Source organism: Pleurodeles waltl, chromosome 7 (assembly GCF_031143425.1).
Source record: "Pleurodeles waltl isolate 20211129_DDA chromosome 7, aPleWal1.hap1.20221129, whole genome shotgun sequence".
Lineage (NCBI taxonomy): Eukaryota > Metazoa > Chordata > Amphibia > Caudata > Salamandridae > Pleurodeles > Pleurodeles waltl.
Genome location: NC_090446.1, coordinates 1,000,380,960 through 1,000,406,890, shown reverse-complemented (window position 1 = coordinate 1,000,406,890; position 25,931 = coordinate 1,000,380,960). Strand labels below are relative to the sequence as shown.

Sequence of the window (25,931 nt, the reverse complement as noted above, 5' to 3'; positions counted from 1 at the left end):
GGTGCACAGCACACTAGTTAGCTGGTTTGTAAATTAGCTGATCTCTAGTAAATCCCTGTATTTGAGGATTATGACTCGCAACATGATCAATAGTCAAATATGTCTTAGAAGTGTCGTGAATACCACAAGCCTAGAGACCTAGAGAGGTAGGACGCAACGAAACGTGGTATCTTTGCTAACCGGGTGAACGTTTCTTAACACTTTTTGAAAAAGTCGTTCGGAAAGACTAGTCTACATTTTAGGATTTAAAAATTAGAGAAACGCGCATTCTCGCTCCCAATAGGTCACCCGTAAAGCGATCTGTCCCGGATTTTATATGTAAACTGAGCGGTTTGACGTTTTCCTGTGGTCTATGTGCGTGTACTTGTGCGCACAGCTTGTCGCCTCCACCGAATTCCTCTCATATCAGAATTTGTGCGGGTTCCAACTACTGACCCGGACTCATAATGCCAATATAAGATGACATGATTTGAGATAGGTACTTAAAAAGATATTAGGTCTCTGCGAAGGATTGAGTAATGATACACAACGCTCATGATTTCACTCGAAGACGGATGGGCCCGCCTCTCATCCTTCAGAAGATGATATATTGAATAGCATAAAGGATGAATAACGTCAACACTCGTTACTCACAGCACCAGAAAGCCCCAAGACTGGAAGCAAATCTGAATTTACAAACAAAAAGAGATTAAAATTATAGGTATGGTAGGTAGGTATTAAAATTATAGGTATGGTCACAAAGGTTGATGCCTGGGCTGTGATGAGTATCTGTATTTAATGTGCTCAGCCAGCAGGAATGCCTTGTGTTAACTTAGTAAGTCAACAACTGAAGTCGAGATATCCAGAGGAGCGCGCGCTGCGTTCTGGCAGCAAGTGCATCTGGGGGTGGGGGAGGTTGTCAACGAGTCCCACATGTTGTCCCTGCAGGATCTGCAAGCCCTACTTCTGTTCCTAATCGGGAAGTGTCGCTTTAATTCAAAATACCTGACAGTCAGGGCATCGCGCAAAAGAATGTCTTCTATTCACGGCACCGCTGGAAACACGCCCCCTGCTGTCAGTGTCACGCGGGGGGTAAACTGCTCCAGACACATCGGACGGGCCTCGAAAGAGCCGCGTGTATGACATGCCCGGAGACACGCGCACCTTTCCCCACCTCATTACACAGCGTGGTAGGTGGGTGGGGTGGTCAATAACCAGCCACTGGGTGCAGGAGCTCATCGCCAGAGGCACAGCATTACCCGGCAGCGTCAGAGACCTGCAGCCTCCTTCCTGGGTGGTTGGCAATAGGGCACGGCAGACAAACATCCCGCGCGCTTGGGATTTCGCAACCTAAATCGCGACCTGTTCAAACAAAAGGGCGCATTAGTTACTTTGTATGCTGATATAAGAAGACTTTATTTCGGCCAAAGGCAGGATCTGCGTTCTGTAAACCCGCACTGAAAGCCCTTCTATTTCAAGACCTTTCATTTCACAATTTCTCTTCCTCCTACAACTCCTGTCGCTTAGCCTTAAGCGTACCTTGTTACCTCGACATTGTATAGGTTAGCCAACATCGGTGGATATCCTAGATCATACCTGATAGAGTTTTGCCTCTGTCTCCATGAGTGTTTTATGTATTTCTGCCCCCTCCTTCCCCGACCTATTGTTCTGCGCTCGTATCCCTCTCATTATCTCCACACCAAATGGATTTATGTATTTATCTATGCGGCTTTATACATCGTTGAAATTACCGGCCTGTGATAGAGCGTTTTACATTAGAAGTAAGACATCGCATTAAAATTATCATCTGCGCCACTCACAAACGTAAACAGGTTAGATGTTAAAGAACATATCACACATCTATAACCCTTTGCGCAGCTGCGGCAGGCGCAGCATTTGCGAGGCCAGTATAAAGCCGAGGACAACTCCTCGGAGCAGTCAGTAAACAAGTGGTGGGAGTGTCGTGTGCAGAGCCTGTCCCCGCGCACGAGAAGCTACCGGAGCCCTGGCCCCCTCGATCCACAGGAGCGCTGCTGCCCGGACAGGCCACCCTAGCAGGCGGGCACCTCTGTCCACAGAAGCAGGGCCTCTTCAGCTGAAGGAGCCGGGTTCACTGCCCCCCAGCTCTCACATCACCCCACCTCTGCCGCACTCCAGGGATCCCGGGCCTCCCACCACCCCACCTTCCCTCGGCCCTCCTCCAATCCAACCTCTGCTCACAGAGCCCCAGCCCTCCTCCTACGACACCTCCTCATCTAGCCAAAGGAAAGCGGACGCGCCAATGAGCGGCGTGCCAGCCTTCCTGGCCTAGCCCCCGATTGGCGAGTGCTCATTTTGGAGACTTGATATAAGAAGCCAGCGCTGGCTGCAGAGGGAGAGCTGCGGAGCAGAACTTCTTAGGAGAGCCGGAGGAGCGGGAAGCACAGCCAGGAATTTCTGTCCTCAGCAGTTGCAGAACTGACATCAACTGGCCCTTTCCAGAGTTTAGATAAAAGAGGGTGCCAGCGGCGCGCTCTTGTTTGCGTCTCCATGCCGATATTGCGCTCTCTGCACGCCCTTGCACCCGCTCTCTGCAAAGACTGTTGGGCGAAGACCTTTTACTGAGTTTGACTGCTCCCTCGCTATACATAATTGGGGCAAAGTCAACCTCTTCTTTTGGTTCCTGAGCGCACCTGTGTTTTGCACCCGAATCTTCGCTGCCAGACATTGCATCTGCATGTCTGTGCAGCCCCTCTCCAGAGACTGTCACTTGCAGAAGCTGTGCAGAGTTGAGCAGCGCCCAACCGCCCTATAGACGCTTCTTGCCCCTGTTCCTGGGCACATTTCTTTTATCCCCACCCCACCCCTCGCATGAATCTGCTCGACCCCTTCATGAAGATGACCGAGGAGCAGGAGAAGTGCCTGTCTGGAGCCCCCAGCCCCTCCATGTCCGAGGACTCGGTGGGCTCGCCCTGCCCCTCGGGCTCCAGCTCGGACGCCGAGAACACCCGGCCCATGGAGAACGGCTTCCCGAAGGGCGAGCTGCAGGAGCTGAAGAAGGAGAACGAGGAAGACAAGTTCCCCGTCTGCATCCGCGAGGCGGTCAGCCAGGTGCTGAAGGGCTACGACTGGACCCTGGTGCCCATGCCCGTGCGGGTGAACGGCTCCAGCAAGAACAAGCCGCACGTCAAGCGGCCCATGAACGCCTTCATGGTGTGGGCGCAGGCGGCGCGAAGGAAGCTGGCCGACCAGTACCCGCACCTGCACAACGCCGAGCTCAGCAAGACACTGGGCAAGCTCTGGAGGTGAGAGCGCGAGCGGCCTGTTTGCTGGTCATCCACTCCTATGGGAGCGCTTCCGCTGTCGGGGCTGGTGGGCGCTCGCGGAGCTTCTGTGCGCGAGCGGCTTCTGGGCGCTGTGGATAGAGCCAAAGGCTCGTTAAGAGCTTGCATTGCAGGGCTGAGTACATCAAATCCCAGAGATGCTTTCCGAAGTGTTTGTGATGCTTTAGCAGACTGTGGGAGCGTTGACTCTGTCCTAGGGCTTGTCAGAAAGGACAGAAAAGGATCGGCCTCACTTTGCTGTTTGTCCGGGCCACGGGGAAGTAATGCATAGACTGTACTTGTGCAGCATTGGATAGTCTCAAGGGTGGGCAAGGGGTTGACCTTGGTAGGCGCACGGGTGAGAGGTGCGGGATGCTGGGGGGCATAGTTAATGGCCTCGGTGCCCTATGTACTGCTGGCTTGGCGCTGAGCGGGTAATGCACAAGGAATAGGCGCTAGGATGAAGGGGACCTGGGTGCTTATCGCTGGCCAAGAGGCTTAGATTATTATGCATTGCTGGTTTCCAATGGCTATCGCCGTGGGTCAAAGGTTTTAATGTATGGTTGGTTATGAGTAACTGCTTGCCAAGGGGCGTGGCGCAGTTATACTACTTCTGCCCAAGCGACTGAATGGTGTAGGTTATCATGGCCAGTATGCATGGGTGAATTGGCAAATTTACTCATTGGCATAAGGTGCTTTTGGTATAAGGGGACACGATATATGTCCCCGTTGGTTAGTGAGTTTTGAGCAAGGTGCATGAAAACAGATAGGTATATCTTAATTATCAAGGGTGTCCGGGTATCACCTGGCAGAGCAGGGGGGCAGTAACATTCCGCCCCACAAAAACAAAATCCAACTTCTGTCGGCTACAAATGCATACCGAAGGAGCGATATGTGTAGGGACTTGCAAACGGGCTGTCCCATCATTCTAAGGAGCTTTGACTTGTGAACGGAGGGCGTCACTATGTTTGCATTTTTACTTGTGGAAAAGTAACGTCGCTTAACCCCTGTTGGTAGCAGGGATTGCATTGTATGGGAAGGTTGTCTGGTTTTCAGAAAGCATCTACTGGGGCTAGGTGAACGGCGACACTCACCCTCGCTGCCAGGCCCATCTCGTGGAGGACTGGTCGGTGGTTGCATCTGTTTCAGTGTATGGGTGTCTCTGTGTGAGTCTGTGTGTTGGGGGAGGAGGGGTTGGAATAACACCCTGTGGTTTATGGGCTCAATAAAAGGCAGGTATATTGTTGCAAAGGGCGAAATAAAACCTCGCTTTCTGGGCTGCCTCCATCGGTTCGAGGCTTAGTTCAAACGACTCTATTTAGGTCACAGTGATGGCGCTGTTGTGCCACATGGGCACTGTGCAACGACGCGCTAAAGCGCTACTTCTGCACAAGAGACACCTCCCCGCCCCACCCCCACGCCGCTGTCAGGCTAGCCCGTGATTGCGCCGAAGAAGCAGAGGAGGAAGTACCCTATGGAGTCTAGCTGTGCCTTTTAGTTGGCGGGATGTGTCGGGCCGATGAGAGGCGGCCTCTCTCCCCCAGGGTGAACGTCACGTGGTAGACATGGAACTCCTTCCGCGCTGTTGACGTTAGAATGCAGCCACCAGGACCCTGACACAAAACTGCTGCCACAGGGCTCAGATTTGTGCGCTCCTCACGTGTGTTTCGAGTGCAAACCCGTTTGTATGTAAACGCGCCAGCGTGAGAGAGAAATACTTGCGTAGCCAGCACAATAAAAGCCACATGCAGGCATTGCAATGCAAATCAATTAGCGCGGTCACCACACTTATGTTGTCTGCGCTGAAGTCCTTTGCGGATCTCTGCAAACACCTATTTGGGACGTGCGTTATGGAACACGTGCAGTGCACCCAGCTCTGTGCAAATATATTTTAACGTCATTGGACCAATCCTCCCTCTCTGCTCCGATCTGTCTCTGCAAACTTCGTATGTATGTGTAATATGTGTGCTGCTACTGCACACAAGCCTCGCGCGTCTTGTGTGTGTGTGTCAGCCATGCATCTGTGTGTGAGCCATACGTGTGCCAGTCAAGCATGTGAGTCTGTGGGTTAGTCCTTTTTGTGGGTCTCAGACACACGTGTGTGTCAGCTATACATGTATTAGTCACGCGTGTGCGTGCCTGTGTGTCAGCTATGGGTGTGTGTTTGCCAGCTCCTGCAGTACCCCCGGGATAAAGCGCCCCATGGCTCGTCAGCCGAGAGCCGGCTTGACTTCACTTCAGGACTAGACGTGCTTACACTTTAGGGCGGAGTGTTGGGAGTTGAGTGTGGTTGTGTTTGGGCCAGCAGTGCCTCTTGTCGAGGTATACTTTTTATACTTTAGGGACTGCCCGACATATACACGTGTAGAGCGGCACCGTAAACGCAGACATGTACAGCCATAGCCAGGCATGCGCAGTGTGCAGGAGGGTGAGGGCGGAGGTCGCAGTCTGCGCTTCTTATTCATAATAAAGGACTCCGCGCGAAGACCGCAGACTTGTGTGCGAGGAGGGTCCCCAGGGCGTGAGGAAATCAATCACAGTGTTTCGCAATTACACCTCCCGCGGCCAGCCACGCACATGCGACTCAAATGGCCTCCCCGTAGGTACTTTTACGACATTGTTATGGATGCCCCCGCCCCCCAGCTGGACTAGAAAGCGGCGGAGGCGTTCTTTATTCATTAAACGTGTTCACTACATCCGTGCAAAAATCTTCCCGTGCAATCTGAAATAGAAATACTAAAATGAAGTCGATGCGCAACCATGTGGGTGTTGCAGGAATTAGGGAGTATTTGGGTTCGAGTGCAGTAGAGTAACAAATACTGGGGGGAAAAAACAGCCTTCAAAAGTTGCCCTTTTTATTGTTTATTAATGTACGTCAGCCGCGCAGCGCTGCATGTCGACGAGGCTGTTTCGGGAAGCCAGAGAACGACATGCAATGTCTGGGTAACTAATGGGCACGCCGGCAGTGAAGAAGAAGCCTGGTCTAAGGTCTGCCTTTGCTAGCTAGGGTGTCCTTAACGCGCTCGTACCACTGACAGTGCCTCTGCATGCTGTAGCGCCCACCAGCGGTGAGCTAACCGGTCCGCTTTTCTTGTGTTTTCCTCCAGGCTGCTGAATGAGGGCGAGAAGCGCCCCTTTGTGGAGGAAGCAGAGAGACTGCGTGTCCAGCACAAGAAGGACCACCCGGACTACAAGTACCAGCCCCGCAGGCGGAAGTCTGTGAAGAACGGCCAGGCGGAGACGGAGGAGGGCTCCGAGCAAACGCACATCTCTCCCAACGCCATCTTCAAGGCGCTGCAGGCCGACTCACCGCACTCATCTTCCGGCATGAGCGAGGTGCACTCGCCCGGAGAGCACTCTGGTAAGAAAGAGGGCTGCTTCATATATGTTCACGTCCCTTGTTTGTTCCCTTAGAGCATCCCCCAAACTTCAGAGTCATTTACAATCCTAGACATAGCCATCTAGACGCTTCCCCCCAAAACGTCTCACACTCTTTCAGTTCCTAGGTGTTTTTAGTCTTCCATCGTATTTTAAAGGGCACTTACCAATATTATTTGCCTTTTCTGAATATGTCCCCATTTCGTCTTACACATCACTGCTTGCAAAAGTGTTTTAAACATCAAAATAAAACGAAACCCGCACGGATGGCTGCATTTACATGCTGATCGGCATTCACCGTCGTTCTTAACACATTTTTTACCGTTGTCCCCAATTTCCAGCCGTTTATCTAATCTCTCAGCTTTATTATAGAGTGGTCCAAATCTTAACGTTACTTCTGCAAAAGTCTTAACATTTCCCGAAAGTTTCCCAGCCTTTTTCACACTATTACAAACTCATCTCAAATCATCACAGGCCGAAACTGCTTTGGGTATGTTTTTTTTTTAAATCAGAACTAAAGCTCATTGACGTAGGAGTGGAGAACGGCTGGGGATCTTTGACTTTTGAGGGGCCCTGGGAGCCGGACTTCTCGCACACCCTTCAATCCCCTGTGTCGAAATAGGACTCCAACTTGTTACCCATCGAGCCAGTTATTACCTGTCCACGTGGACACCTGTACATCAGAGAGCTTGACTTACATCTATGAGAATGTGCCGCTTTACTGCCGCGGTTTGATAGCGCCTCGTTGGCAGACCGTGGTTTGCTCATATTTTACCTCGCGCAATTATTGTTTCTCTAGCCATTTTAGTGCCTTTCTCATCAATATTAGGGAGCTCACCTGTTTTCCAAAGACTTAATTGCTTGTATCCCTTACAGAGACTGTGTGGTATAGGTGTGGGAGGCAAAAACAATCGGAAACGCCCGAAAGAAGTGTACTTAAATCTCTACTGGCCTTAGGCAGCTGACAGGTTTTGCTATCCTCTTCCCCCCCCCCCCGTGCACCCCTCTTTCCTCCCAACCCGTCATTACTTTGATCCCTCAGGTCGCACCCTTCTTCTCGCCCCATCTTCACTATCCACACCCTTCCCTCATCCGGGGCTCCCTTTACTTCCACCCTCTGCTTGTGCATTCAACTCCCCTCCCCACCTCCCCGTCGCTTTCTATTGGCTCCTGACTGACCCTTTTTATACCTCCTCTCCCATCAAACCTGTCACTCCTCGTATCCTCCTCTCTTGACCCATCTTTACAGCCACCCCCCCAGTCTCCCTCTAAAACCCCTTTGCTTGCACCCCCTTCTCTACGCCCCTCTAAGCCCCCTCCGCCTCCCCTCCACATTCTTAATTCCTCACCACTCCCGACTCACCCTCTTACTTCTCGTTTTATCTTTACTTCTGTCCTCCCTGCGCCCCTCCTCCCACACTTTTGCGTGCATCTCCCTCCCTGTGCACCTATAACCTCCGCACTCCTCCCCACCTTCCCTCCACGCCTTTAGTTCGTCCTTCCTCCTGTGCTCTCCCTTCGCCTGACCTTCAGTGGCTAAATGCGACCTCCGTGCAGTGCAGAAGACAATACAAATTAAGATTTATTATGAAGCGGTTCACAAATGAGCCTACCTGTTTATTGGGAGCTGAGATCATTTTCTTAAAGTAGCAAAAATAATAACACTTACTTCTCATCTTTACTTCTGTAAATGACTGTATTATAGAAATTAGTTGTCATGCTAATTATTTGTTTTTGTTGTTGTTTCACTTTAGGCCAGTCCCAGGGTCCACCCACACCTCCAACTACCCCAAAAACCGACGTTCAGCCAGGGAAACCTGACCTGAAGCGGGAAGGACGCCCTCTCCAGGAGGAAGGGAGACAGCCTCCCCACATTGACTTCGGGGATGTGGACATCTCGGTGCTGAGCAGTGACGTCATCTCTAACTTTACTCCCATCGACATCCAGGAGTTTGATCAATACCTTCCGCCCAACAGCCACCCTGGTGTGCCCACAACCCATGGGCAGGCTGGACCAGGTACCTATACCAACAGCTACGGGGCTGGCAACACTGCAGCTCCCCAACCTGGGGCTCCAGCCCATGCCTGGCTGGCCAAACAGCAACAGCAGCACACGTTGACCACACTGGGCAGCGAGCAGAGCCAGGCGCAGCAGAGGACACACATCAAGACCGAACAACTTAGCCCCACACACTACAGCGAGCAGCAGCAGCACTCCCCCCAGCAGCTGAGCTACAGCCCGTTCAACCTGCAGCACTACAACTCTACCTACCCTACTATTACACGTGCGCAGTATGACTACACCGACCACCAGAGCTCTAACACCTACTACAGCCACGCTGCTGGCCAGAGCTCCAACCTCTACTCCACTTTCTCCTACATGAACCCCACTCAGCGCCCCATGTATACCCCTATTGCTGACACAACAGGGGTTCCCTCCATTCCACAGACCCACAGCCCCCAGCACTGGGAGCAGCCAGTCTATACACAGCTCACCCGGCCTTAGATGCCTTAAGCTGCTCCCAAGACTTATGAGACATGGAAGGGGCCATCGTGGTTGAGAACCATGTTGGAAGGTCCAAGAACTTGTCCTCTGCACTACAGCTTGGGCTCAGAAGAGTGGTCAGACGAACATTCGAAGGGGATTGTTGCCCCCTCTGGATCAGGTGGACTTGGTACATTCCAGGGGTCATCTCGGAAGTGAACTGTGATCTTTGGTCACAACAGGACTGGAACGGAAGAAAATAAAGAGTTAGGATAACTAGCTCATTTTCAAGCGTTTTGTTGGCCTTATAGAACTTTTTTGTAATTATTTTTATATAACAACAACTAAGGAAATCAAAAGAGAAAATCCTCTGTGAGGAATATTTTCCAATTGAATCCCATGGGTGTAATTCTGCAGACAAAAGTCAAGCTGCTGCAGGAGAAAAGGGACAGGCTTTACCTCTGAATCCGTCCCACTGGCAGCCTCAGAAACATGCCTGCTTCTGCTTAACCGGCCTTTGTGTGCAGAATTAAATCCACACATTGTAGTATATACTGTGTATGTTTCATCACTTTTTTGTGACGAGTTCTACATTATTTTTGGGAAATGCTTTTATAATGCTCTTAATGCTCTCCTTCCAATACACTATTTCCTCCTGGTGCTGTATACCCAGCTTTCTTGCAATCGAAGATATTTTTGTACAACTCTCTTTCCATTACCTGAAAAAGCTAACCTTTATTTTGTTTAGCTATTGTTCATTTTGCATGTGTGATGCTGAATGAGATATTGCCTTCGGAAAGAACATTTGGATGTAACTTGTTGGTTTCTGGCCAACTCTGTCATAGTAAAGTCAGGAAGTAAAATAGCTTTAGAAATATTTTTTCTAAAAAAAAATTCTCTAAACACCAGTAGCCTTATGGGGGAAAGGAGTGCTTTATATAATACATAAGTGACCTTTGAAACTTTGGTACTGAAGGGTGTTCACTGGGCGTATCTAGGCTGGGGATGGCCAAACCTGCATAGGCCAAATCTACCATCTGGAGATTTGGCACAGACTCGTGAATCACCAGCCCCACCACCCTGTGTGGGAACCATGTGCACAACAGATGCGGCAAGTGTCCTTATACTGTCAACACCCACCTCCCAGTGAGAAATCTCTGCACACCCTTAAGATATTCACCACATGTACATTATTTATTTTGTACTAAACCATATCTGTAAAACGTTTTTTTTTCTGGAAAATTGCTAAAAAAACGCGTCTTTAGATATTGACATGTTGCCAGAGGGTACTCTTGTTTACTGTTAAATTATGACTTCACTTCTAAATTGTTTTTTATTTATCTCTATTCTTCTTACATGTTTCATTTGTTTGTTTTGTTTGAGCCTGCTCCCTTCTTGTTTCTACAAACATGTTCCTCTTCTGTTGAAAAAAGTTGTGTATTTTTGATGGGTGGATTTTGAACCTATGCAACACATCCCACTGTAGTGCTTCTGCTTCTCAACTCTTTCATCAATCCAGCATCTCCACAGAACACCGTTTCCATCCCAGTTCCTCCTAAGCAATATGCTGTAATGCCCATGCAAAAGAAAACGAAATGAAAATGTTATTTTTTTTAAATGCAGATGCTTTGCTAGACTTACATCCCTGTAGCTGAGCATTTCAATAACTGTTTTAAAAGAGATCAACATATATTTTTCTTTAAGAAAATGCACACTTGTTTTAACAGTGGTAGGTGGTCGGTAAAATTGAAATTCAAAGCACTCTTTTATTGTGTCATTTTTCATTTCTAAGTTAAAGTGCCCTTTTCTTTTATTTTAACGTATTTCTTTAACTTAAAAATGTTTTACTTTGAAACCATATTTCTCCTCTGTAGGTGAGGTTTTTTTTACAAAAAAGTTCTTTTTGTGAAAGTACCCCCTTTTGTGTATTAATGTTTTGCAATAAATATAAATTGTATCAAAATAAAAAGGCACACGTTTGATCTTTGAATGAAAGCTGCAGCATTTGAGTTGGTGAAATGTTTCCTTTGATTATTAGCTGTAAGTTCATTTTTCCCGAAGGTTTCCTAAACAACATTTAACTCATAATAATACTAAAACTGTACTCCTTATTTAAATTATACTAATCCATCACTAATTCTTGTTGGGTACCGGAGTAGCGTGCTACTCATCGAAAAGCGCTTCGACGCCTCGTCACGGGTAGTAAGCGCTATATAAATACGATTACAATTACAATCACATATAAGCTGACGGCCCCTCAGGGTGGACCCACACCGAGGCACTGTAAGCCCGTTTTAATTGTTTTAGTAATGAAGTCAGGCTGTTTTTATGACTTTCTCCGCAAAGACACATCTTAAAATAACCTGAGCTACGCACCAGTACTGTGCCTTCAAGAGAAATAAGCAAATTAAAAGGAAATTAACACAACGAAACAAAGTATATATAGAAAGGAACGCCTGGAATTGTACAAATGTGTCTGTATTACAAAGTCACAGCAGCGATTTTCTTTTTGAGTGTCAGCTGAACTTTCCATACAGAGAAGTTTGACATGTCAATTTTCGTGCCCGTACATGTTTAGTAAAAAATGTTAAGCATTGGCAATGCTATTGGGCCTGGTTATTAATGCAATTTCAAACAGGAGGTACAATTCCATGTAGGTTTATGACTGCCTTCCTCTCATCCCTGCTGTTGCCATAGAAAAAGTGTCTAGTTATCTAAGACGCTTTAATCATTTCGCTGCTAGCCCCCCTACCACCACTGCCACTCCCCCCCCCCCCCCCAAGCCTTTTTTTTTTTTTTACTATTTGGAGTAGTTCACACTTAGGCCTCCATAACATTTTGTCCACATAAGTTATCCACACCAATTTGTGTCCCTTTTTCCCAACGTACTTGGAATTCTAAAGGTACCCAGGGTTCATGAATTCCGCTGCAGGGGTCTGAGAAATTACCCAAAATATGGCTACATTTTGGGTTTTTCAGGGGAAAATGCAAAAAGAAGTGCTGCAGAAGAAAGTGTCGGTTTTTTATCCTGCAATTGGCATCAATGAAAGATTTGTGATGCTAAAGTCACCATCTTCTCAGCTTTCTGGAACAGGCAGACTTCATTTAGGAAAACAAAACTTCTAACACAGTTTTGGCATTTTACTTGGAGATAGCCCATTTTTCCTATTTCTTATGCTTTAATCTCCTTCCAGTTAGTGGTGGAAATGGATGTGAAACCTATGCTAGATCCTGGAAAGCTATACATTTCCTGAAACTAGACAGACTTCTGAATTCAGCAAGGGGTCATTTGTGTAGATCCTTCAAAGCTTTCACAAAGATACCAAGTATTGAAATAAATATTGAAAATTAGTAGGAAAAAACAGGCATTTGTTACATTTTCATTTGTAACTTCTCATCAGGATGGCAGCTTCTCAAATGCTATATACCATTTAATCTGCTAGATATTTCTGGTTGTGGGGAAATATAGGGTTTGTGGGTTTTCTTTGAACTCAAGGTACCCACAGCCAATAATTGAACTGCACCTTGCCATAGTTTTTCATTGTGTACCGTTATAGAGCAATTCATACTGTAAAATATAAATAATGAAAACTGGTTATCAAGGAAACCTATGTATTTCTGAAATGGGAACAATATGTGGAGTTTAGAAGCAAGGGGTAGTTGCACATCTCTGAACGTCTGGGTACCCATACTAGCATGCGAGTTTCTCAAAATTACTTCTTTCTTACACATTGTCTTACGTTTGGAAGGTGCACATGCAGAGAAATGCAATTGCTAGTAACACTTGTTCTACTTATTCTGTGTTCCCCCAACTCTCTCAATAAAAATGGTACCTCCCTTGTGTGTGTAGGCTTAGTGCCTATGACAGGAAATGCAACATGAATACATCAATTTTTCTGACGCAAAACTGACCTTTTTTTTGCAAAGTGAGTAGCTGTGGTTTTTGGGCCCTACCTTAAGTGGCACATAGGGAAACCTAGCAAAGCTTTACATTTTTGAAAACTAGACACCTAAGGCAATCCAGGATGGGATGACTTGTGTGACACTCACCAGGTTGTTTTACCCAGAATCACTTGCAAACCTCAAACTTTGACTAAAAAAACACATTATTGCTGGCACAGCATTTTTATCGGCACAAGTGAGGCAATGCTGAGTGATAGGAATGTTTGTGAATTCCTGTGGATTCCGTAAGTTTCCATTAAGTTTCCATTACAAAAACGTGAGAAACAATTTGTGGTTTTAGTCAACATTTGAGGTTTGCAGGGCATTGTGGGTAAGAAAATGGTGTGAGATGGATGCGAAGCACACCACCCTGGACTACCCCAGATGTCTAGTTTTCAGAACTGTCTGGGGCTGGTAAGGCTTTCCAGGTGACAGACTACCCAAGCCCAAAAAGTGCAGCTTTTCACCATTACAAGTGGGATGATAATGGGAGTTAGCCAAACTCTTCTGGCTCACTTGTAAAAACAATACCCAAAAGAATCACATATCCTCTTGCTTGCCATTGGGATGAGATGCTTTAGTCTGCAGTGGAGCAGAAAGACTGCTTCCCCATTTTGGAGAGGGTGGGAGCATGGTCATCCTGGGCAGCCCCCAGCCCTGCTAAAAGTAATCCCTGGTATCTAATGGGCTTTCTGCCTCCACGGTGAAGTAGATGGGGTAATTGCCCCGAGCTGCCTCCCGGGGTGGAAGGTAGAAAGACTGTTCCCTTTTTTTAGGTGATGGGGACATGGCCATGCGCATGCAAACAGCCCCTTTTGATACACATTTAAAAAAAGTAATACCTGGTGTTTAGTGGGCTTTCTGCTTCACCTGGGTGGGGGGTGGGGGTATGAGGGTAATTACCCCCCCATTTACCCTCCCCAGGGGCAGAAAGAAGGTTTCCCTTTATTGGGGGTTTGGGAGTGAGGGCATGACCGTACCCATGCTAGGCATCCCCCACCAACACAAATAAAAAAAGTAATTCCTGGGATATAGTGGGCTTTCTGCCTCTCTGGGGAGCAGATGGGGTAATTGCCCCCATCTGCCCCCTCAGAGGGGCAAAAAGACTGTTTAACTTTTTCTGGGGAGGGGCATGGCCATGCCCATGCTGTGCTGCCCCCACCCCTACAAAAAAAAGTAATCCCTTGGATATAGTGATTTTCTCACACTGCCCCTCCCCCCACCTAGATATAAGGCTGCTCTGCCCCCAGGGGCTTAGAAAATAGCCAAATTAATTCCCCCCCACACCCTGGGGAAGATTGGCCTAAAAATAAGGAGCAGAAAATGCTGTCAAGCTAGATCATAAATAGGGCTACAAAGATGCACAAAATCTGTTAAACAATTTAACACCAGACAAGAAAAAAGGAATGGACCAAGAAAGTATGCTTTTTAGGTCTGGCATACAGTGCAGTTGTCACTTGACCTTATGTGATCATCATTAAAGAGCTTTCAGGAGGACTTTGACTCCACCCACACGTTGATGAACAGGAGTGCATATTTTGATTGGGCAGAAGTTGTGTACTGCCATAAAAAAGTTCTTGCCCTCCAACAGCTGAGATCATTTATTTATCAAGTTGGGTGAGCAACAGCTGTTTACCTCGCCTAGCTATTATATTACAACAGAGCTTCACCTGTAGTACAAACATGCCATTGCAATGCTATATGTCTTCTAGATAGTTATGTTGTTTGTCCTTCTCTGGCAGTAGCAAAGATGAGTGGAGAGTGATTTATAGCAATGTGGTGTTATTTTGCAGTCCCAACCCGCTTCCCTTTCCATTATCAACTTCAGACACATATTAACATAGCACCCCTTGAGAAAATGTGTTTCTTAATAATTGCTAGTTTAAAGATTTACGGGCTGGAGAGATGTTTTTTACTTAAAGTCTCCTGGCTCCCAAAACCTAATGTAATTATTAATTTTAGTTTATTATTTACAATGTAAACATTATATTACTAATATATTTGTTTACTTGAAATGCAATTCTTTAATATATTAAATTAGCAATATATGTATTTAATATACTGTAATTTTAAATTGCCCTTCCATAATCCACCAAACTCCCTATTCCTCTGTAATGCTAACCTTTACTAAAACCTACAAACTCTTTGCTACAGCCTAATCTACCTTTCCCTGAACCCTAAAGCCACTTATCACTTATCACTGTTCTTCTCTGAGCCCTAAAGTCCCCCACCCCTTACAGCTACCCTTCGATTATCCCTAAAAATGTTTACCACCCCTTAACATCCCTGAACCCTAAAAAACCATTCCTACTGCTTAACTGTACCCTGTTCAGAACTCTAAAACATCACTTACTATTCTTTACATTCCCTTTCCCTGCACCCTAAAAACCTATTACTATCCCGTAATGCTAGCAAATCCAAATTCTTAAACACATGTACCACCCCTTAAGGCTACCCCTTCCATGAACACCAAAAAACCCCATATCACCCCTTAATGCTACCCTTACTGGAAAACCTTACCGCCCCTTGATACTATCCATCCATGAACCCCAACACCCTCTTACTACTCCTTATCACTACCATTCTTTGAAACTTCAAAACTCACTATTAGCCTGTAATATTATATTTTCCTAAACTCTACCAACTCTTTAACAGTACCCTTCCCTGAACCCAACAAAACGTTTACTATTCCTTAATGCTCCACTTCCCTGAACCATGAAAATCTTAACTACCCTTTAATTCTACCTTTCTTGGACCTTAAAATTCCTACTATCCTTTAAAAATATACAATCCTGAAACTTACAAACCATTGCTACCCTTTACTGCTATCCTTTTCTTAACCCTAAAACCTCTTGCTATCACTCATTGCTAGTGTTGCTAGAACCCTAATAACGTTGTTACCCATTAAAGCTATGCATCCCTGAGTCCTAATAAATGCTACTATTCCCCAACACTACCCGTGCGGAAACCATGGGGACCATTAGTACCCCTTAACCTTACTGATCCCTGAACCCTAAAAGTACTTTCCCCCTTACAGATATACATCTCTAATCCCTAAAAGCTCTTGCTCTTCCTTAATGCTACACTTTCTTGAACCCAACAAACCCCTCAACTCTTTCCTTTCCTGATCACTACAAACCTCTTAACACATCCATTCATTGAAGCCTAAAACCCTTATTGCAACCCTTTCTTGAATCCTAAAATCCCTTAATACCACATAAAGATACCATCCTTGAACCCTAAAAACCATTACCATCCATTAATCCTACTGTTGCCTCAGCCCTGAAACCTTTTACTACCCTTTAATGCTACCCTTCCAGGAACCCCAAAAACGTCTTACTACCCCTTAATACTAACCTACCTCGAATCCCTAAAAACACAATTTCTACTACCTCCAGTTACCCTTCATTGAACCCTAACAGCTCATAGTATCCATTAATGCTACCCTTCCTTACACTGGAAATCCTTACTACCCTTAACCCTAACCATCTCTAGCCCCCAAAACCTTTACAATACCATACCACTTCCCATCCCTTAAGCTCAAAAACTCATTACTAACCAATAATGCTGCCATCCCTGAACTCTACCAGCCCCATAATGATACCCTTCCCTGAACCCAACAAACTCCTCGATATTTCTTAATGTTACCCATCCTCAAACAATGAAAACCCTAATTACCCATTAACAATACTCTCCCTGAAAACACTGACTACCCCTTAATCATACACATCCCTGAACCTTAACCAAACATTACTACCCCTTAATACTATACTTCTCCGAACCGTTAACAGTTTTTTTTACCATTTACATTTATCTTTACCCTGATCCCTAAAAACCTTAGGACCCCTTAATGCTATCCATCACTCTCCCCTAAAAAAGTTACTTCCAGTCAACACTACCCTTCCATGAACCCTAAAGCCCATTGCTACCTCTTAATATTACCCATCACTGAACACTAAAAATCCCTTACCACCCCTTCCAGGTACCCATTCCTAAACCCTAAAAACCCCATACTATCGCTTAATGCTACCATTCCCTGAGCCCTGATGCAACATGAATGCATCACATTTTTCCATTGAAAAATTAGCTGTAGCTGTAGAGTTTGGGGCCTAGTTCAGCCAGTATCAAGAGAAACCAAGCAAACCTGCGCATTTCGAAAACTAGACACCTGGGGAAATCCAGGGTGGGGTGACATTCATGGCTTCCACCAGCATTTTTACCCAGAACCCCTTCCAAACCTCAAACTTTAACTGAAAAATATATTTTCCTCAGATGTCAGCAATTGAAAGTTTTGGAATCTATGGGGAATCAGAAACCTTCTGCCACTTAGCATTCCCACAAGTCTCTCAATAAAATTGGTACCTCACTCGTGTGGTTAGGGCTAGTGCACACAACAGAAAAGTGCCCAAAGCACAACATGGACACATTGCATTTTCCTACAGAAAACTGACCCTTTTTTTGCAAAGTGGGTAGCTGTGGATTTTGGGTCCTATCTCAGCCGGCACCCAGGAAAGCCCAGGAAACCTGCACAGTTTTACGAACTAGACACCTGTGGGCATCTAGGATGGGGTGACTTGCATGGCTCTCACCAGATTTCTTTCACCCCAAAACCCATGCAAACTCCAAACCCGAACTATAAAACTCATTTACATGTGATGGAAAGTTCTGGAATCTGTGAAGGAGGGCACAAACTTCCTTCTACATAGCATTCCCAACTGTCTCCTGGTACAAATGGTAACCTTTCCTGTGTGGCTAGGCCTAGACAGAAAAGGGCCCAAAATGCAACACAGACACATCCCATTTTCCCATTTAAAACTGACCCTTTTTTGGAAAGCAAGTAGCAGTGGATTTTGGGCCCTAGCTCAGCTGACACAGAGGCAATCTGAGCCCATATTGCACAATTTTGAAAACTAGACCTCTGGGGGAATCAAAGATGGGGTGACATGCCTGGCTCTCACCAGGCTTTTGTTTTACACAGAATCCTTGGAAACCTATGACTAAAAAACAAATTTTACTCAAATTTCTGTGATGAAATGTTCTGGACTCTGTAGGAAGCCACAAACCTCCTTCCACCCTATATTTACCCTATTCTCCTGATAAAAATTGGTATCTCACTTGTGTAGGTAGGCCTAGTGCCCGCACCAGAAAACGGCGCTAAACGCAACATGCACGCATCACATTTCTCCACTCAAAATGTGTCCTTTTTTGCAAAGTGACAGCTGTGGAATTTGGGCATTAGCTCAGCTGGCATCTAGGAAAACCTACCAAACCTATATCTTTTTGAAAAATGGGGAAATCCAGGTTGGGGTGACATGTGTGACTCTCAGCAAGTTTTTATTTTACTTATAATCCCTTGCAAACGGAAAACTTTGATCATAGATAGATGTGAAATTTCACACTAGTTAGTAGGAGGACCTGTGAGCAGGAAACCACATTTTTTTAAACACAAGATTCATCCAGAGTTAGGGAAAAGGTCACATTTTCAAAGGTGGTTTACAAATTTAACAGAAATCAAAAGAGGGCAACCACTTTTCTTTTACAATGATGGAAGAGACTTGTCTTTTTTTAGTGCTCGGTCTTATTCTTAGGAACGGTCAAGAGCAACCGAGAAGTGAGGTGTTTTATGAAAAAGTTAAAAAAGTGTGTTTATTATGTTGCACATATTTCACATTTTAGCTACAAATCAGATCTCTCCCTTTTGCATGAGAAGGGTTGGTATGTATGTGTGCCACCTGTCTTTATTAATGCACATTTTCACCCACTGCTGTGTGTGAAACCATTGTTCATATTGTGAACTTTACAGACATCAAAAGTCTCCTATCTCATGTATTTCATTTAGGATTTCAGGGAAGACCAGATCTTTTCAGAGGAGGAGGGGCATAGGCAGCAGAGCCAGCAGAAGATGCTAAAAGGACAGAAGCCTATTCCACCATGGTGGTGATCATTCTCATAAAAAGTCACTACACTATGCTTGCCATACAAGGACGGCCCCATGAACACTGACTTGCAGATGGGTCAGAAATGGCATAATTTATCGCTTCACTTTTGTGCCGCTTGTGCCCTCTTCATAATACACTAGGGCAATGTGTCACTAAAGCTTAGGTGTTATTTAGCAGATGTAGTATATATGTTAAAAATTGATTCCTATAGACGGAATTTAGAGTATATACACAGGTATGCATTATCAATAGGGCAGGCAAGACAAGCAAGCATTTTTGGTGAGTAAGCCATATCCACCAAAACAACCTCAGCCATGGGGTCACCTGTTGCCAGACATTTAGGCCCCATTGCGAATTCCCTGGATTTTGTTGTGGTAAAAGTGCCTCCTAGGAGTACATCAACCTGGTAGCTGAGTGAGGGAAGGTGGTTGACACACCGGTGGGTTACCAGGCAGCCGTGAAATCCCCTTGAAAACAGGGAACAAATAGTAGAACCAAAATACCAGACCCGACAGTGCAGGTTAATCTTCACTTCCTCCGGGGTCTTTGGGTAAAATACAAAGGGTCCTCAGAGTTTCCAAGTTTCTTGTAATTCCGGGGTGACCGATATTTATTTACCACCCCTGTCAGAATTACCTGCTGATTCACAATGAGGGACATCATCTATAGATTTGGAATCATGTATTATCTTTGTAGGCAGGTGCTGGACAGAGATGTTATAGTCCTTTCATTAGCCTTTTATTATCCTTATAAACCACCAGCATCTGCTATCACGCTTCCCATGTTCTACCGTTCTAATTATGTCAGGATGATAACTGCTAAATACCTGTCTGGTTTGATGACCTCGAAGGAACCATGCCACCAACCCATAATGCCTTGTTCCTTGTTGTCTAAGGATGCTTTACGGTATGCTTTACTAGTAGAGCTTTGAGGTCATGTGTTTAGTAGCCGGGAATAATGCAGCAGCCAGAGGTTTTATAACTTGGTATGGTGCGTTGGGGTGGCCCTATTGTCTTACTAAACACCAGCACACGCGTTCCTTTACCTTTCCCTGCCCAAAAAACAGAAAGACAAGCTTGCCATCGACTGAAATCTCTAAACCTCAAGCCAGAACGCTTGGCGTGTCTCGCTTATTGGTAAAAGGGTGTGTGCTCCTGTGGTCTGTGTATGTACGTTTCTTCCTCTTTTCAAAGTAAGTAACTAGCCCATGACCTCATACCCTGTCATGAAAAAGGAAGCTGGCCTCTCTATAAAAAGCCGCATTGCTTGTCTCAGTGCCCTGGGCTCATTCTGACATCCCAGTGTGGACGTGGGAAAACAAACAGGCTGCCCCAGAGATGCTTCACAGTGTGGCGCAATGTCTGAGGGGAACCCGAGTCCTAAGAGCGCCCTTCTGCTGTGGAGGGGGAAGAGACAGGAAAACAGCCAGACAACTATCTCAAAAAAAGAAGAGTGGCTTCCCTACTATGGTCTCTTGATAGCAGCCTATGCCCTAAATTTACATGTTTTCATACAGCGCAGTACAGTAACCAAAGCTGCTGGTTTGAATGTGCAATGGAAAAAGCGTAACAGTGCCATTTCTCCTAAGGTCTGGTGATGCAGCTGCCTCCCTCTGCGCTCGTGCATTATGTCACGCACCCAATCTTGTTTGCACCACAGTGCAAGTTATAAATGACATCTCGTATAGTATTTTATACAGGAAGGTATAATACTATGGTAGACATAGTTTGCAGCTCTTCCAAGTTACTTTGTATGCAGGGCTGGATTGGGAACCCAAAGCAGCCCTGGCGAATTTTGGCAGACCAGTCACCATAGGGTGCATAGCGACCAAGTCTGACCACTACAATGTGGCTTGGGTTGTTCACCCCTCCCCCCCATAAGAGTACATTTGAGAAAAATGACACAAAAGTGCATTCTACAACAAATTGTTAATTATATAGTCAATTGTACTAGTTTTTAAAGCATAGTAAATGATGACCTTACAGTGCACCAGGATAAGGCAATCTTTATTGGGGCTCTTCAATAATCCCCTGATCATCACCTTCTAACAGTGTCTCTCATCTCTCCATAGACCCCCTCACATGTTTGATTTCTTTTATAGAGCCTCTCTTACCAGTGTAGGGTGTTGGAGTACTATACATCACAGACACATATAGAGACAATGAAACATACATGTGTAAATGACTATATAGAAAATGTTACATAAGACAAAGGGGAATACAAGGTGTAGGATTCACATGTTATCCATACTGTAGGCGTTTTATAAGTGTACTTGGCCTGGGGAAGCATAAACTCAGGATCCAGAATGCAACGTGATTAGGGTTGACTTTACTAATAACCATTTATTTCTACCCACACACACCCTTTTTAGCAAAATGAGGATAATCAAAGACTGGGAACAAACATAACTTTCAAACCTGTACAATGTAGTTTGCATGCAGGTCGTTGATGACAGCTCATTGCTCACTGTGCTAGATTATGATTGTAACTTATGAACTGCATGATAACAAAAGGAGCTCAGTGACAAAAGCAGTATCCCATTGATCTATGCACATAAAATACTGTTCTGTGAGCTGCATAGTACACCTTCTTTGCAGCAGGCATATTAACCCTCTGCACTAAATTAGATGAGTCAAAACTGCCACTAGATAAAACCCTGATCTCTTTCAAGCAGAACATTTATCACCAGTGTTATCTTGGCACCTTTAATTTTACCTGAAAATAGATGGATTCACAAGGAACGCTGTAGTGCTTTTAAAACTGCTGCACTGCTAAAAAACTGCCCCCAGATGAAAAAAAGCAACACCTCACCCTTCCAGCCTCCCTGGGAAACTCCTGATGCCAATTACGGCCAGTGTGGCCTTGTTTGTATGTGTGCTGTACAGTACGCAGAAAAAGTTGGAAAAGTTTGAAGAAAACATTTCTTCATTACATAGGCCTCAAGGAAGTGTAAGCTTATTGTGCAAAGCTCTGCCTACATGTTTAGCTAGGACTTTACGTCAAGAAAACCATTGGTGCTTCTCATTTACCACCCCTAGTATACCTCCTTGACGCAAAGCAGTGCAGAGTAGTGCGCAGTGCTATGTGGCATTATTTTAGGGCTAATTTGCAGTGCAAAACAAGCTTTGCTCTGGAAAGTAAATCCTAATTCAACACGTGTGCCAGTTTCCATTCCTTTGTGACACAAACCTGGTGCAAAGGGTTAGTAAATCTGAGCCTTGGTGTATCCTACAATGCACCACCCGAACCAGAAATTTATTTAACTATGGGATGTGCGACAGCCAGTGACACGACGTTTGCCTTTCAACTGTATGAGGAATGAAAAACTTTGATTAACAAGTTTCCAATGTTATTCAAACTTCGAAACGGGAGTGTTTTGGAATATGTAAACAGAGCAGGAATATTGATTTTGCGGAATTACTTTGCCTCCTCCTAGGTCACATATCTCATCCTGTTTACAGCTTTGACGTTGTTTGCTCCTTCATCTCCTTTGTTTGTCCCTGACTTCTGAAAATGTTTCAGTGTTTTTCTCTAAAACGTTTTGGGAGATTCTTTAAATTTAATCAGACAGGCATATCTGTGCCCTGTATGAAATTCTGACATTTCCATGGTGCTTTAAAATTTCTGTCTGGCAAAAGAGACGTGGAGGCCAGAAGAACAGTAATTTCACTTGGACAGAGATTAATATGGAATACTAGTGTTCTTCCATCTGCCAATAACCTACCTTTCACTACCTGTCCCTTTCACCATTTCAGTCTGGGGCCTTGTGATATACCAGCACACCACCTTTCCTCGCTGCCTGCTACCTACAACCCATGTTGGCTTTCCTTTTACATCGAACTTTGAAACTTCCTACAATTCTAGGTTCACTAAACGTCATTTAAACTCAGCACCCAGTGTGACAGAATACACATAACTAAAATATTAGAATCGTAAAACGTACTCAATGTGTAGGTAAATTTATCAGTAAGTCTAAATAGGGGACTGCTATATGTGTAAGATTGTCGTCGGACAGGTGGGTTTGCCATGAAGAAGGCATGGAACAGCCACATACCTGAACGTTTCTGGTTATTCCCAAAGATTCTACACAATTATTGCCATCCTATAAACACTTGCAAGGGTTATTCAAAAAAACATTTTGGGTAACTTTGGTGCCAGGTGCCAAAGGCTTACGCCAAATCAGGAACTCGAAAACGGTTATTAACAAAAGAAAAATAATATGTGAATCACAAAGCTGGGCAACAAAGGGATGCCGCACCACCCACTGAGCAAAAAGATAATGGCCCTCATTACAAATGCACGGATTCCAAAACATACAACCCCCCACATACACACAACACCCCCCTCTACGGTCGGAGAACCCGACTTACCTGCTTGCAGGGGGTCCTCTGGCTTTAGACGGTCCGCGGCGCTGCTGCCAGCAGCAGCGTCCGCCAGCAAAACACCGCCAGGCCGTATCATTGGACATGATACGGTCGGCGGTGTTTTGCTGGCGTGGCGGTGCTGCTGTCAGCAGCGCCGCCTTACCGCTGTCCGCCGCCATGACCGTCGGCGGTGTTCCGTCAGCATTCTGGTGGTATTCCGTCAGCGTTCATGATACGCGTAGACGGCTGGTAGCCACGGCGGCGGTATGTTGGCGGGCGTCGCCGTGGCGGTAGGCGGAAGGTTACCACCAATGTTGTAATGAGGGCCAATGTCCGGTGCAGAACATTTATATGTTTTCATACACAATTCTGCAATGGAAATCATATGATGAACCTGAAGCAAAAGAGCTATGTTGGTGGGCCTGGGACAGTTCACACCCTACTCTCAAAATGAAGAAAAAATATAAGTCTTTCAGAGTTGAGCAAGCTATTGAAGAAGAGACAAGAACTGCCAACTTTGAAATTGTGGAAGCAGGTTTGAGTCTCAGCGTCAGCTCGACATCATATGATTCTAGGCAAATCATTTTATTTCCCAAAGCCCAAACAAATAAATGTGTCCTTGTCTAATGTAACTGGTGCTCATGTAAAGCACTCCAATATCTTTGGATTGAGTTCCCGCTATACAAAACTACAAAAAAAATGTGACGTCTACGATTCCAGATAGAAGACTGAGACTTTACACATCAGAGATTGGTACAACTGGGGAGTACTGGTTTAGCATTGAACAAGAAAATAGATGCCACTATTATAGTTACGCTATATCAATAATGTAATTCCACACAGGGTGGGAAAGGGTATAAATCTATGCCATTTGTGTCTTTCCTAAAGTACTCCTGGTATATGTGAACCCCCAAAAAAGTAAGAAATCTGCTTCAAACTGAAGAGGAAGCTTAGGTGTGTAGATTCTAGATGTTACAAAAAACGGTGTTGTGATTCTAACCCTTTGTTTATGCTTGTTTGCTGCTTAAGCCCAAATGGCAGTGACTCTCTTACAGCGGCGATTCCTCCTTGAGAACAGAGGAGCATTGCCCCCCACACTGCTGTGCAGATAGTGTAAAAAATAAAATGGTAATAAAAACATTTTATTACCATTTTATTTCTGATGCTTTATGCTTTATGACTGGGTGCTCCCAGTCAATCCTGATGCTGAAGTGTTTTAAACATTTTTTTTTAATTTGTTATTTCCCTCTCACTCGCGCCGCCCCGCCCATTCTGGTTGTCGCGAGCCGTGACTGCCATTATGCCAGCAAACAGAGTGCGGGGGCAGGGGGGCCGGTGTATCACTGCTGCCAATGATAGGCAGCAGTGAGGAGGTGCGACTTAAACTTGAAGTGTGCTTCTTGGTTTGGCCTGCTACCTTGCTACAGCTTAACTGTCAGGTACAATTCAAATCTCTCCAAACTCTGCTGACTTGGACAGCTGAGTTGCAGAGCAGGCACAGGCCTACAGTGACTTTTGGACTGTGGAGCCGGCCCACTCCAGCCAATCAACACGCTTTACTCATGATGCAAATTAGCATGAAAACAGCATCTTGATTGGATGAGGGAGCTGTCTTTGTGCTTCGCACTTGGAGGATGTGCCACCGAACAACGGGGACATGCTTCAGAACATCAAATAAGGTATATTTATTTAAATATTTATATTAGTATGTATGTAATTGTGTATATTAAGTGTAGTTTTTTGTGTATGTGTTTTGCGCCCTCCAATGTGATTTGTCACCAACCGCCCAAATTTACGACGTCATTGTGCAGAACTGAGTAGAGTGCAGTTTCATGTTCAGAGTATTGTTGCACCTAAAGAGAATGAATGTGTGAGGGAGTACATTACTAGATCCTGGGGATCCAGCAGGCAATGATGATTAAACACTAGCTATACTATAGCGTATACTATTTTATTTTTTCACTATTATGAAATGTTATATGGTTTGATCTATGGCATTAGAGTTTGTGGTACTCTAAAGAAACAGCAGGTACTGGAAGAAGGCAGGCAACTAGAGATCATTCCACCTGGTGGTAGGGCATCTCACTGAATTTATTGAATTACTGGCAAAGGAAAGCGAGTAGACAAACTTAAAAAGTGAGTTATGGAATCTACTGGGAAAGGTTTACGGGAGAAACCAAACTGGGTTATTTGATTCATTAGTAAAACTAATTGCAGTTTGCAAGGCAAAAGGCGTACTTTGTCAACCTTAACCTTGATAGTAAGTATAGATTCCCAGCCGCCATTAAGTTGGTACTTAATATTGACAGAATCCCATCGGAAAGAAATTTTGATGGTTAAGAACTTTTTCTTTCCTTGACAGAGGTGCACCAAACTGTAGAATAACACAATACAGTATAAAATTCGTGCTTTCATCCTGCAGTGTAGAAATGTGGAGCAGATTGGTCAATGGGAGGAAAGTTATAAAGGCATCCCACAACAAGTGTTTTCTTCATTTACCATGTAATCCCACATGGTGAACTTCAGTGATGAGAAACTTAAA

The 25,931-nt window shown here is 45.2% G+C and overlaps 1 protein-coding gene across 1 annotated transcript; it reads left to right on the top strand.

Annotated features, from left to right (window-relative positions):
- The first annotated feature begins 1,932 nt into the window (after positions 1-1,932).
- Positions 1,933-11,113, top strand: SOX9 (SRY-box transcription factor 9). The gene is made up of 3 exons (XM_069199829.1): positions 1,933-3,263; positions 6,389-6,642; positions 8,414-11,113. Exons 1-3 carry the CDS (start codon positions 2,830-2,832, stop codon positions 9,163-9,165), a joined length of 1,440 nt encoding a protein of 479 aa, XP_069055930.1. The 5' UTR covers positions 1,933-2,829; the 3' UTR covers positions 9,166-11,113.
- Positions 11,114-25,931: the final 14,818 nt, after the last annotated feature.

Excerpts from the sequence above, each read along its gene's own strand:
- SOX9 (XM_069199829.1), top strand. The coding sequence starts at position 2,830 with ATGAATCTGCTCGACCCCTTCATGAAGATGACCGAGGAGCAGGAGAAG. Across the intron at positions 3,264-6,388 it reads ACACTGGGCAAGCTCTGGAG|GCTGCTGAATGAGGGCGAGA; the intron begins GTGAGAGCGCGA and ends GTTTTCCTCCAG. Across the intron at positions 6,643-8,413 it reads CTCGCCCGGAGAGCACTCTG|GCCAGTCCCAGGGTCCACCC; the intron begins GTAAGAAAGAGG and ends GTTTCACTTTAG.